General features: G+C 37.9%; 2 protein-coding genes across 2 annotated transcripts in view; both read left to right on the top strand.

Annotated features, from left to right (window-relative positions):
* KCNQ5 (potassium voltage-gated channel subfamily Q member 5) overlaps window positions 1-14,573 on the top strand; it is a 558,133-nt gene that overhangs the window by 476,903 nt on the left and 66,657 nt on the right. The window contains exons 7-8 of the mRNA XM_004580459.2: window positions 19-114; window positions 12,053-12,147. Coding sequence (XP_004580516.2) covers window positions 19-114; window positions 12,053-12,147 — 191 coding nt within the window. The remainder of the gene's footprint in view (window positions 1-18; window positions 115-12,052; window positions 12,148-14,573) is intronic.
* LOC101529843 (NADH dehydrogenase [ubiquinone] 1 beta subcomplex subunit 4-like) lies at window positions 8,369-8,852 on the top strand. Its single transcript, XM_058661470.1, has one exon. The coding sequence runs from the start codon at window positions 8,398-8,400 to the stop codon at window positions 8,785-8,787; it is 390 nt and encodes a 129-aa protein (XP_058517453.1). The 5' UTR covers window positions 8,369-8,397; the 3' UTR covers window positions 8,788-8,852.

Below are 14,573 nucleotides of genomic sequence, written 5' to 3'. Positions count from 1 at the left end.
TTTTGTATTTTATTCCAGGGCATTCTTGGCTCAGGTTTTGCATTAAAAGTACAGGAACAGCACCGCCAGAAGCACTTTGAGAAAAGAAGGAACCCAGCTGCCAACCTCATTCAGGTAAGTGTCAGTGTAATCATTAGATGGTAACATCCATCTCCTTGAGTCCCTTTGGGGTCATTTTCCAAATTCTATTTTCCATTACTTGGTAGAGCTACTGTTTAGTTCCATTTTAAAAAGGAGAGAGAGAAAAGAAATCAAAACTTAGTATGCAGTCTTGAATTTGAGCAGATACCGTGTACAATCTTAATATTGAGCAGGTACCCTGCTTTCCCAAACAGAAAACTATCTTTTTCAGGAAATGGTCCAGGCATTGTTCATCTCAATTAACTATACCAGACAGGCCATGCAGAGGTTAGCAGTTATGTTGCTTCTGGAATGACCTGCGATGTCTTATGAATTACTTGGTGAAACATAATTGATCATTAAGTGATAGAGCAGAACACAACACTGTTCCCTACATTACAATTACTTTCTCCAGCCAGACGTATGCCCCTGTTCTGAAGAACAGCGTGTTTATTTAGAATGCCAAGGTTTGGTACCTGTGGAACTGCTTTTGTGCCACCCAAAGCAGTAACTTGAAATAGGCATTCTGTTTTAAGAGCTAGTGGAATTATGGAACACATCAGTGTTAGAAAATATGAAATAAGAAGTGTATTATTTGAACTTAGTTCATAACATATCGTCATTGCAGAGCATTTCATTTTGTTTTCAATGACTCGGAATTTTCTTCAGCACAGAAGGGATGCTACTGTCTTTGCCATCCACGCCTTTTGGTTGTAGGACCATTCCTGAAATAAGTTAAGAACAACGAAATATATTTTGTGATCTATAATGTGGAAATGGTATTTCATTATAGGTGGCATGTTTCTACAACCTGAAACTTCTTCTCTTCTGAGTAGTTAAAGCTGCAGAACTTCTAAGCTTAGGGATTTGGATGGTGATCTAATATGCCAGAAGACTTATTTCTGCTGTAGTAACAAGCATACTGTTTCAGTTTAATTTTTTATACTGTTTTATTTTTATTTTTTATAATACAGTTCCATAAGGTTAGCGATTTTTTTCCCTCCCATCTTCTCTCTTCCCCTCCCTCCCCCCACTTCTGTTTCAACTTAAATTGAATATTTGAGTAGGAGGAATTTTTTATTAAAAAATAAAAGAAAAAGTGCCAGCAGCTTTGGTCTTTGTGGATGTTCCATGCATTACCTGCAGCAGAAGCTGAGCAAGAATCAGTGGGAGGAATGTGGCTCCATGATATTATGAAGGACATTTTTTTTGCATCTGATGACTATGTAAGAATATTAATTTACTATCAAGAGATTCTGAAGTGAATAGCAATAAAGTGGACCATTGGGGTGACTTCCAGTGCAGACCACTGAAAGTTTAAGATTTCAAGGTTTTAAGAAACACTGAAAAGAAAGTAAACTTCATTTTCTTAAGAGACAATACCCCTAAGTAGTAGGAGTTTAGGATCTGATGCCAAACATTAGTCAGCAGAATGAAGGCACAAAGAATAATATGCTTTAGCACAAACACAAAATATACTGAGACCCAGTTAGTGTTTCTTCACTCGTTTTACATGCTTCTATACTTGTAATAATTTTTCCCTTTACTGTTCTTTATTCTGGAACAATGTTTTCCAATATTCAAAGGCATAAGCTATTGCATGGATTTTTTTTCTGCCATCTGAGCACCAAGCCCTGTCTACATATGGAACCAATAATACATTTTAGAATATCCGCTGTTCTGTTAGAAAGTAAGTTTTTCAAGAAGTTTCTTATGCATGTGTCAGTTGTGAGGATATAAAATCATGCTTCCCAGGTCAGCTACACATATCTATGTAACTTAGATTAATTAAATTTAAAAATTCAGTTCATCAGTGCCACTAGCCACTTCTCAAGTGTTCAGTAGCTCTAAGTGGGCACCGGCTACCGTAATTGCACAAGACAGAAATGGAGAATAAGCAAACACTTTCCTGATCTAACCTCAGTTATCAGTGTTGACTACTAAATTGCTCAAAAAAACAGCTTCTTACCGGACTTGAAAATAAATTACAATTCCTGCAGAAAGTCACTGGAGCAAAGGTATTTGTATGTCCACAGCTGTAGCAAGGCAGGGCTTCTGTCACAGGTAGTCCATAAAAGCTGGAGCAGAGGCTGTTTCGAGGCCTAGAATCGTATTTTGTGGAGATTGATTGTATGATAGGTGAATAAATTACCTTGTACAACTATAGGTAGTAATGGAATGAAATAATGAATTTTACTTTTGTTGAAAAATCCAACTTATGTATTGTTCATAACAAAAAATAATACAGAGTGCAACACTTGAATGTTCAAGAACACTTTTAAAATCTAATCATTGTTTTATAATCAGAGTAAATTCACTAATTTAAAAAGCTCACTCATCCAAATGCAATTAATTTATTACACATAAAAATAATAATATGATTAGTAATTTTTTGTTCTTCCTAGTTGTAATTTTGGACAGAGTTTGAGCTGTAAGACTTGATTATATATTATAGAAATTTATTTTTAGGGATGCCCTGGATTTAAAAGCAAGCCTCATTTGCTGATGAATTCATTTTCTGACCTAACAAATCTGACTTGGCTTGGTGAACACACGAAAAAAGCAGTCTCGTTTTTTTTAAAGCCAAAATCTACAAGAGAAACTGAGATGTCCAAATTGCCTTACCATTTGGTTAATGAGAGAACTTAATTATCCAGAAGTTCAGAATTTTATCAAAAAGTTTAAAATCCCATCAGCTTTCAGCAAATTGAGCTGTGTCAATATTTTTACTTGATTCCTTTAAATTAACTTTTCCTTTCAAGTGGAGCAGTCTGGGGAAAGAAACCAGCTCTCAGTAATGTTTTGAATACCTGCCCAAATGTCACAACTTTTAATAATGTCCGAGACTCATGAAGTGCTTTATGCTTTGCAGAGTACTTCTAATACTTAATATCACTTGATCCTCAGCACAAGGCTAACAGGAGCTAGGACTTAAATTCCTGGTGCATGAAACCTAATCCATTAGTCCTTCCAAAAAGCGTGGTGTGCTGTTTGGCAGAGCAGTTGAGCTGCCACTTGAGTTACCCACATCTTATCCAGAATGCCTGGTTTGTCCTGACTCTGCCCTCCACTCCACCTTCCACTACAGATGCATACCCAGGGAAACGGCAGCTGATGCGCAAGTCATCGGGCCCCTGCCACACATACGGAGGACTCAGATTGAGTTCTGGCCTGCAAGAGACTCCCTGTCTCACTCTTTTTGTCTCTATTTTATTCCCTCTGCCCCCCACCTGCCTCCCAGCTGTCTCTGAGAGCTTTGGGGTTCACATTCTTCAGAAGTTCCCTGTTGTTAGAGGTTTCTTTCTAGAGAGGATGGGTCAGTACAGACTGGAGACAAAAATGTTTTATTAGGAAAAGAAATAGAGAGCTTAAGAGAAAGTTTGAAAAATAAATGCTAATAGACACACTTAATTTCCTTATTTTGCTGGACTCTGCATGGTCCATGCCCACAATGAAGGAATCATGACTGGTTATGAACTGTACTACTGTAACAATATGGAGGAATTCAATATGGGGGGAGGGTTGGGAAAGGAGTTGGGGGAATTCTAGAGCCTATGAAACTGTGTCATAAAATGAAACAATAAAAAAATTTTCCTTATTTAAAGACATTAGACAATATTGCTTTGAAGAACCTAACATGAGATAGATAGATAGATAGATAGATAGATAGATAGATAGATAGATAGACAGACAGACAGAGACAGACACTGTCTTAAAACTTTGGCTTCCTCCAGCAAAGTAACTTATTCTTTCTCCATTTATGTAAAAGAAAAGATAGCAATCTATAAGCTCAAGCCACATTTGTGGAGACTATATACCGTTTTTACTGGTTCAGCTATAAATAAAATGAATTTGAAAGAAAAATCCTAGATGAATAAAAAATGGCCTTAGAAAAAAATGAAAATGGTGATAAAATTGTGAAAATCTCACAGGAAAGAGAATGAAATGGCAGGTATGGGAAATAAGAGGAAACAAATGTAAGAAAACTTTCAGGATATCTAAGCCCCCAAAAGAGACATAATTCAAAAAGAGAAGAGGGAAACTAGTGAAAGGGTTTTACTGATGAAATATAGTATTATGATTCTCCAGAACTGGAGAATAGGAGTGGTCACAGTAAGAGAGAATACCAAGTACTTTGTACTGTAAACCAAAAATGTCACATCAAGAGTAGCCTAGGAAAGTATTAGAACACTTGCCAAAAAAAAAAAAAAAAAGTATGATCCCCCTGTAATCCCAAATGCCTTCTGAATAAGATATACTCAAAGGATCAGGAATCAGAATGGGGACAGGCCAAGATCGCAACTTAGTAAGAAGTTCCAGAACTGTCCCTACAGAGACCAACATGAGCAGCCACTCACACACACCAAGTCACCTTCCCAATGGCTGTTGAAGCCATGGAAAAGACCACAGTACCCTGTCCTGTTAGGATCACAAAAAATCACTTTGAAAAAAATCAGAACGGAAAAAAATCAGAACGTGTCGTTCTCCACCCCCAGTTCCAACATGGGCAGATCGCTCACACTGGGGAGTAAGAGCCTCAACTCAGTCCTAGCACCAGGCTCTCTGTGAAAAAATTCAGTAATGCTGAGCCCGTTGGCCCTGCCTCCAGGATCTTACATACAGAGTAAAAAATGTCCATCACTCCTCCCAAAACTGTCCACAGAAAACAAAATTCCATCTTGTAGAAAGGCTGGAAGAGAGACCTTAGGACCCTCTGCCAGGCCCTGGCACAAGATAAAGCCCAAAGACCTCTTCTCCCAGCCAGTGCTCACAGACTGAAGCTCTAGCCATGCCGGGCATCAGGCAGACACACTTGTGATTTGATGGGTGAGGCTGATTGATGTGTGTCATTGCCACCCTAGGATGAACCTGTAAGGCATCCTGGGATGTTGTAATCAGTATAGCATGGATCTGAGAAACCAGGACACTACCTTTATCATCCTCCTCCAACCTTTCACTGACACTAATGGTCTATGAGTAGGTGTCTTGGAAACCAGTGCTGGGCTTTACTGTCCTAATGGTTTACATTCCTAGGCCAGTGCCTATCTTTGGACAGTCTCTGGACTTGCCCCAATTTTAAGCAGAGAATTGAACCCTAGTGAGACGCATTTGTTTTGGCACATGAACCCACTCGCCTCTGGCAAGATCTCATATATATCCCCAATATTACACAGATTCTGTTGTGAGATGCGTTTGTGACTCATTTGTGGCCTGCTGGAGTCACTGAAGAGCTGCCTCATTTTCCTCTCATACAACTTTGGGCATTAGCAAGGAATCACTGAACTGTTTTAGAACTCACTACCAGATTGATGAAACCCAGCACTGTGCAGGTTGTAATGATACCTGTCCTCAGGCCAATGACTAGAGACTGAGCCTCTGGACCTGCTTCAGTGCCCAGTGGAGTTTCATGGTCCTGGTTCAGCAGTTTCATACCCCGGCCAGCAACAACAGTGGCTGATAGGTGCAGAATTAGGCCGTGAGCACACCTCAGCAGCAGACAGCCCACCTTAGCAGCAAAAGAAATTGCTTAAGATATCTAGAAGTATAGCCACAAATGAACTCAACTAACTGAAACAAATTATTTCATGTGCAGACATAAGTTTTTGGGGAACCTTATTTAAAAAAACAAATAACATGCTAGAAATTAGCCATCTAAAAGTTAAAATTTCTATATATTCAGGTAATGATTTAAAATAGTTTATATAAAGAAACTCAGTGAAACTCAAGAGAGAACAATTTAATATTCTAACAGATTTGATAGAGATGGAAGCAATCAAACAAAATCAAATAATCCTTCAGATAAAAAAAGCACTAAATGAAATTAAAAATGCTATGGAAGGCATCATTCATCATTAGCAGAACAGACTGAAAAGAGGAAAGAATCAGTGAGCCCAAAGTATTTGACAATACACAGTTGGAGGAGGAAAAAATAATGAAGAAAGCCTATGAGAGTATTCCAGTATTTAAAAAGCTAATATTAAAGGTATTAGGATTCAAGCGAGATTTGAGAATACCAAAAGGATAGAAATCACATTCAAAAAGATAATGAGAGAAAACTTCCCAAATTTAAACATACAACTCTGCAAGTACAGGAAAGACTCAACGTCAGATTCAACTCAATCAATATAATCCAAGATATAATCAAGCTCGTCATGCTTAAAGAAGAGAGGATGCTTGAAGTTGCAGGGAAAAGGAAGCAGAAATCCTACAGGGCAAAAGGGAATGGGATAGACTTCCACAATCCTCAGGGGGAAAGCATCGCCAGTCAGGAGTACTGTATCCATCAAAGCTGTCCCACAGACAGGAAGGAGAGATGAAGTCAGTCCCAGACAAGCAAAAGCTGAGAGAATTTATTGTCATCAGACCTACATTACAAGAAATGTTAAAAGGAGTTTCTCAAACTTAAAGACAGACTTGGAGCCAAATAAGGAAATGTCAGAAGGTAGAATATTTGCTGGTTGGAGTAATTATGCCAACAAATGAAGAACGCTCTAATTTTACAAATACAAAGTGTAAATCATTTATATCTCACTTCAGACTAAAATTATAATTCCTGCACTAAACTGTTAGGAAACAGACACTAAGGAAAGAAATCATATGTAACATCAAAAAATCCAAAATTGGGGCCCAGCGCGGTGATCTAGCAGCTAATGTCCTTGCCTTGAACGCCCCGGGATCCCATATGGGCACCGGTTGTAATCCCGGCAGCTCCACTTTCCATCGAGGTCCGTGATTGTGGCCTGGAAAAGCAGTCAAGGACGGCCCAAAGCCTTGGGACCCTGCACCCGCATGGGAGACCTGGAAGAAGTTGAAGAAGTTCCTGGCTCCTGGCTTTGGATCAGCGCAGCACCGACCGTTGCAGTCACTTGAGGAGTGAATCATCGGATGGAAGATCTTCCTCTCAATCTCTCCTCCTCTCTATATATCTGACTTTGCAATTTAAAAAAAATCCAAAATTGGGAGAAGAAAGGAGCACAAACATAGAGTGGTTTATTAGCATTTATTTTGTCTGTTTTTTTCTTTCACTTTTTTCCTATTTTTATAATCAAGATAACCTGTTACAGTCAAAAAATATTTGTAAGCTTACAGGCAGCCACAAAGCAAAAATCTGTTTAGAATTGTCAAAATTAATAAGCAAGGAACCAAAACAGATCACTAGAAAAAAGCCAATTAACCATGGCAACTTCAAAATAACAAAAGAAGGGTACTGTGGCCTGTGCGATGGCTTATTTGGCTAATCCTCTGCCTACAAGCACTTGCATCCCATATGAGTGCCAGTTCTCATCCTGCCTGCTCTGCTTCCCATCCAGCTCCCTACTTAGGCCTTGGAAGGCAGCAGAGAATGCTCAAGGACCTGGGCCCCTGCACCAGCAAGGGAGACTCAGAAGAAGCTCCTGGCTCCTGGCTCCTGGCTCCTGGCTTCTGGCTTTGGATCGGCTCAGATCTTGCCTTTGTGGTCATTTGGGGAGTGAACCAGTAAATGGAAGGTCTTTCTCTATCTCTCCTTCTGTAAATCTGCCTTTCCAACAAAAATACAATAAATATCTGAAAAAAAAAGCAACTACAATAAAAAAATACAAAACAAGGATCAAAATAACAATAAGATCTTGCTTATCAATAACTACCTTAAATTTTCACAAACTAAATTCTGTAATTAAAAAATGTAAAATGATCAAATGAATTTTTTAAATGGATTTTTTAAAGGCCCAAACTATGTGCTACTCGCAAAAAAAAAAAAAAAAAAAAGAAGTCTCATTTTCACCTCTAACACTGAAAGTGACAGAGCAAGATATTCTATTTTTAAAAATTCTTTTTGGAACCCAAAAGAAAGCAGGAACATCTATACTTTGATTAGATAAGATCAGTTTTAAATCAAAAGCAGCAAAATCAAATTAGGAATGCCAAGATATAATGATAAAGGATTCAGTACAGCAAAAGGAAATGACACCTAAATATATACAGAGAGATATATATACACACACCTGGTATTGAAACATCCAAATATAGAAAGCAGTAGAGGACGGCCCAAACCCTTGGGACCCTGCACCTGCGTGGGAAACCTGGAAGAGGCTCCTGGCTTCAGAATGGCGCTGCTCCAGCCATTGCTGCCACTTGGGGAGTGATCTTGCTTTACCTCCTCCTCCCTATATATCTGACTTTCCAATAAAAATAAATAATTTTTAAAAACCCATAGACCATTTGAAGTAAAACCACACATCTGCAGCCAATAGATCATTGCTGGAGCTGCGCAGGCGTAGTTGTGCGCCAGTCGCCAAGATGGCGTTTCCCAAATATCATCCGTCGGGCCTGGCTACTCTGCCATCTACCCTCAACCCGGCGGAATACGACGTATCTCCGGAAGCCTGGCAGGCACAAGCGGAGCGGCTGGCCATAAGAGCCCGGCTTAAACGCGAATACTTGCTTCAGTACAACAATCCCAAACGCCGAGGGCTCATCAAAGATCCTGCCTTAACTCGTTGGACATACGCGAGATCAGCAAACATCTATCCAAATTTCAGGCCCACTCCCAAGAACTCACTCTTAGGAGCTCTGCTTGGAATTGGGCCCCTGTATTTCTTGTATTATGTTTTCAAGACGGACAGGGATAAGAAAGAAAAACTTATCCAGGAGGGAAAATTGGATCGAACGTTTAGCATCTCATACTAAATCCAGCAATGATGACTATATGTATTCTTTCTGAAATAAATCCTATATTAATCATTAAAAAAAAATAGATCATTGATGGAGGTGCTAAGAACATTCATTGGATAAGACAGTCTTTCTAGAGAATAGTTGTGACAAAATTGAATAGATACCATTTGCAAAAGTCACAACATTTTTGCATCAAAATAAACTTAACTTTTAATTCTATTTTCCATAAACTTTTTATCAAACAAGTGTGAGAATAATTCTTAAATATAAGAATTATTAAAAATGAAAGCAACTATAAGCATCCTAGCAGTTGCCACTTAGCAAAAATTAGCATGTACAGTGATGGGAAATGGGATTGCTGATTTACGTCCTAAGTCTTTCAGGATGCTAACATTTAAAACAATGTATGTTGAAAAATATGTTCCCTGTTAATTATTTGAATGGTCAGTTGAAATTTTTGAGCCATTTCCAGGTATCATACCATCCAGTCAATGCAAAATAAATACTACTCCCTAAAAATTTAACTATATTGATATTATAATTAAATATATTCAATTTGATTAATTGCCTAGAACATCCACATTGCCTGATAAATGTTAAATATGGTTTTTGTCTTGCTTCTTATTGAACTATCCTTTCGAGTATATATCTCATGTAAATTGCAGTAAATATAAATTAGAACATATATCCCATGTGGTAACAGAAATTTCTCAGGGGCCTTATTTGTCTATTGCCAACCACTACATCATTTTGTCTTTCAATATAGGAACACCAGCTATCAGACTATGATTGTAGACTTGAAACTCATCTGCTGGAAGCAGTTAGTGGAGAGAGGAGAGCGCACTAAGTTTGGGACACACTTAGTAGGGTGTTATGAGAGTTGAGGCCTTATGCTGTCCACCTCCATTTTTACTGTTAACTGACAGAGCCAGATGCCCCTCCTGGACATCATCTACAAGGCCTTTGTAGGGGAACAATCATAAAGCAAATGAAAGTTTACCTATGTAAATCATCCTGCTAAGAAAGAGAAGAGAGCAGGAAGCCAGGTTTTATTATAAAGAAAATCTTCAGGTTACCCCCAGCTGTTCATAGCATTAACAGGTAAGGGAATGCCTGAGTCCTGTTTTTGTTTTGGATGTCTTCCACTGGTGTCTAATAGCTTACAGGCCTGCTCTATGCTGCTCGTTCTACATGGGTCTCGCTTCCAAACTACCAAAGCTCACGTGCGTGGGATGGCTTCTATGGAAATTGTTTAATTAAAATATTCTTGTGTGCCCTCACATACATTGTAGAATTTCCACATCTCTGTTACAAAAGTGCATGTTAAATCTATGCACTTCCATTTACCACTCTATAAATCATGCATATTTGTAAAAGCTGACATTTCAAGATGCTATTCTTTAGTATCTAGAAGATGCCACAATTCTTAACACAGTTTCATAGGTTATGACTAAACCAGCATGAGCCATGCAAGCAACCCTCCAGACAAGGAATTACGCTACAGTATTTTAAACCTGCCTTTACAGTATTTTTTTAATCTCTCAAGTTGTAATATACATTTTATTATTGCTTATGTCACTTGATGAACATTTTATTGAAGTGTAACGTACATACAAAAGAGAACTGACTACTTCTGCATAACCGGCAGTCAAATTAACCCAAAAGTGATTTCTGATGTATTCTCTCTGACTCACTGTCCCACAAGGTTACACTGTGCTACCTTCTAATATCCTAAGTTAGTTTCCTATGGTTTTGCACAAAAATGTTTTGTGTCTTATTCATTCAGCATATTCATACGAATTTTTTTCATGTTGAGCATAATTACCAGGTACCATTGCCACGTCACATTCCAATATGTCTGTATGCCCCAGGTCTATCCCTACAGTTGATAGGTGTCTGAGCAATTTCAGCTTCTGCTTATTAAATCAAAATAGGATTTATATCTTTGGGTAAACACATGTATGCATATCTGCTGAGTATATATCTGGAAATGTGTGGCTGTATCATAGAATATGTAGATATTCATCTTTAATAGATACTTCCAGGCAATTTTTCAAAGCAGTTTATGAGTTTTTAGCTCTTCTACTTGGCATACATTTATTTAATGATAATCTCAGGAAAGGGAATGTAATTAGATCACTTTTCTTCATTGTAAGCTTCAAAATCATTACTGATGGTTATATAGCAGAGATATGATCCATTTAAATGGATTTACCACATAAAATAGGATGCTTTGAGTAATTAATTATAATAAGAGAATTTCTCTGAGGAGATTGGAATAAACAGTTGGTCATTAGAAATGTTTGCTGATCCATTACAAAGGAAAAAAAATTACTGAGAGCTATATTGGAAAGTGAGTTCAGGCTCTCTCTCAACTGAAGAGTTCAGATGGAAGCTTTTCAAGCAGCAGTCATCGAACATCAGCAAAAAGCCCGGTGCATAGATTCCATGACCAAGAGCCAGGCAATTTGAGAGATAATCTCAACTCTGCCAACTCTGTATGAAACTCTTCATTTATCTGAGTATTTATTTTCTCATCCACAAAATATGGATCTTTATCCACACTTTGTGAAGATCACATGAAAATTCTTAATATTATGTATGTCAGATGTAATTATATGAAGTAGACAGTTTGAAAGAGCTATACACATATCCTTAGATCAGAGGATTAATACTTCAGGTGCGACCCACTTATATTCCTAGACAATCTATTTTCCTCCGTCTTGTTTTTAGCTCTGTTTCTTATTATCTCTTTGTTCCTTTTCAGCATTGGAAGTATTGCAAAGTTCAATTTTAGGAATTCTGCTGATTAAATCATTGATATAGCCTGGAGGTCATCGGGTTATTAGTCAGTTTTCTGACTTACATAGTGGATTTTCAGTAGTCCTCAATCTTAGAAAAGTGCGAGTAAAGGTTAATGCTTGGAATATTTGTTTACATTCATGTAGTTTACCTAACCAGTATCTTCAGCAAAAATATGTTGAAGCAGTTCGTATTTGTTCCAGATAATATAGTATTTTTACAAAACCAATTCAAAAATGGCATTACAGTGCATTTGTTGGTACCCATGAAAGGCAATTCTGATTGATTTTTATTGTGACAGCATATATTTAACAGCCAGCTGAAAATATCAAAGTAGTCATCTTCCTCCTTCGGACATTTATCAGGACTGAGTATGACAAAGGAAAGATTCCTAGTGTGTAGTTACTTAATCATCTCCTCCTTTTCATTCTGTCTCCTGCTCTTTTCTCTTCCATGTGCCCATGCATGCCACGTGCAGTGTGTTTGGCGTAGCTATGCAGCTGACGAGAAATCTGTTTCCATTGCAACCTGGAAGCCCCACTTGAAGGCTTTGCACACCTGCAGCCCTACCAAGTAGGTATCCGTGTAACAGCTAGTGCTGTAGTTTAGTCTTTTCAAATTTATTCAACAAATGTGCACAAACACACACACACGTGTTGATGTTTGACTTGTCCAGTTCTTCTTTGCTCCTGGAGAGAGTCAAACCGGTTTAATAGCAACCCAAGCATGATGCCTAACGGATTTAGCATCATTCCTCGCCATCCATAGACCGGGATTAAAGGTTAAAATAATGTACACTTTTTAAAAATATTAATGTAAAGGTAATAGATTTTATGCATTCCATAGGTACAATTCCAAAAAGATGGTCACACTTCACTCCCTCCCCTGCTCCTGATTAGTATTGCTGGGAATGTAAACAGTTACTGAGATTTCTTTCCACTATTCTATATCCATTTCTAATATTTCATCCTTTTACTTACAAAGAAAATGAACAATCTTCAAATTTTTCAAAAGAATTTTTTGAATTCCCTACTCATCACCTGATGAGAGTTTTGAGAGCAATAAGAGGGATCTTCAAAAATTTAATGAAACGTGATTTTAGGAAAAATTTATGAATGGATCCCAAATTTTTGTATAAATAAACTTACTTTTCAATTCCATTTTCCGTGAGCTTTTTTGCATACCTTCATATGGCTTTGCAAATTTAAATTATCAAAATTATTTCTCATCTGAATCCACTCTGGCATTTCTAAGCCTTCACTTGTAATAGCTAATAAAGAATCAGGGCCCTAATAAGATTGCAACTTAAATGAGACAATGAGATAAATCAGATCAGAATTTGAAATTAGCATTCACAATTTTAAAGTAATGTCATTCCCATGAACATTTCTCCGGGCAAAACGAAACACCTAATCATGCCTAAAATTCAAAGGGAAAGATGAAGTGCAGTTATATCATGTGTATAAAAGGACAGGAAAACCAGAAAAATTATGAGCAGTGCTAATGATTACTATAGTGATTTTTAAATATATTTAAGGCCAATAATGCTAGAATCCTGGACTCCTAGTTCAACTAACAGAGCACATGTTAAGTCATAATCATCTTTTAATTTAAAAAGTGCTCATTGGGCCCGGTGCACTAGCGTAGCGGTTAAAGTCCTCACCTGGAACGTCCCGGGATCCCATATGGGTGCCAGCTCTAATCCCAATGCCCCGCTTCCCATCCAGCTCCCAGCTTGTGCCCTGGGAAAGCAGTTGAGGACAGCCCAAAGCCTCGGGACCCTGCACCCATGTGGGAGACCCGGAAGAGGCTCCTGGCTCCTGGCTTGGGATTGGCTCAGCTCCAGCCATTGTGGCCATTTGGGGAGTGAATCATCTGACAGAAGATCTTCCTCTCTGTCTCTCCTCCTCTCTCTGTATATCTGCCTTTCCAATAAAAATAAATAAATCTTTTTTTAAAAAGTGCTCATTGAAATACCCAACCAAGTCATGAGAAAGGCTTTCTCATGCTTGATTAGAAATCAGTTGTTCAGATTGTTCAAAAGTTATTTTGCTTATCTGACTTAATGTTTTAAAACACCAGCTATAGCCCCCTCAAGAAAAAAAGAAAAAAAAACACAAAAAACCTAACCCTAATCGCTGACTCAAATTCGAGATGCTAGGGAAAGACCACATAATTGTTTTTGAAAGAGATATCAGATGGAGAAATCTCCAAGATTTGTTCCTTGGCATTGCCATTTTAATAGAGATCATAAAAGCATTAAAATGTACACTGATGGGAAGTAGCAATCTATTAGTCACTAACAGGATTTCTTAAATTATTTCCCTGTCAACCTGTCTCAGTTTTCCCATTCACAAAGAAAAGAGCAAGAGTTGGGCAAGATGATTCCCTCAAAACGTGTCTCCTGCAGGTTAGTGGCTAAACACTCTTAGCACCTGAAACAGATATTCACACACAGGATTTAGAGAAAACATAGATGTAGGCATGACTACTCTTGAGTGTGTGGATTAAAATCCTCTTTTCACTTAGAAGTAGAAATTTAGTTAAAATCATGTTAAAAATATTAGGAACTTTCAAAGTTATTAAAAAACAATAAAAAAAGGAAATACTCTTCTGTATCTCTTCCTTGGGAGTATGAATCAAAAATGAGAATTACATAGAAATTGTATGGCTGTTCTTCATGAGGTTTGATATGTAAATACAATGGAATCAGGTTAAAAGACCCATAGAGGATTCTCCAGTAATGTAAGGGAGCAGTCTGTTGTCATGTGTGATTATTTGGCTTCCTTCTTGTTGCAGTGTTAGAACTAAAACTCATTCTGAAGCCTAGAAAAACTAACGATGAGTCAAATTTTCCAAGTATACCATCTATTACTGCACTTACATAAAGTCTTTTTCTCTCATATTTTCCCCCATTTTAAGTGGGGGCGAAGGTGGAGGAAGACTTATGCAAACACCTGTCTTCATCCTGTTCTACTATGCCTATTAACCATCCTACT

The sequence above is a fragment of the Ochotona princeps genome, chromosome 1 (assembly GCF_030435755.1).
Source record: "Ochotona princeps isolate mOchPri1 chromosome 1, mOchPri1.hap1, whole genome shotgun sequence".
Taxonomy (NCBI): Eukaryota; Metazoa; Chordata; class Mammalia; order Lagomorpha; family Ochotonidae; genus Ochotona; species Ochotona princeps.
Note: the sequence above shows the minus strand (reverse complement) of the source record. Positions and strands in the feature narration are given on the sequence as shown.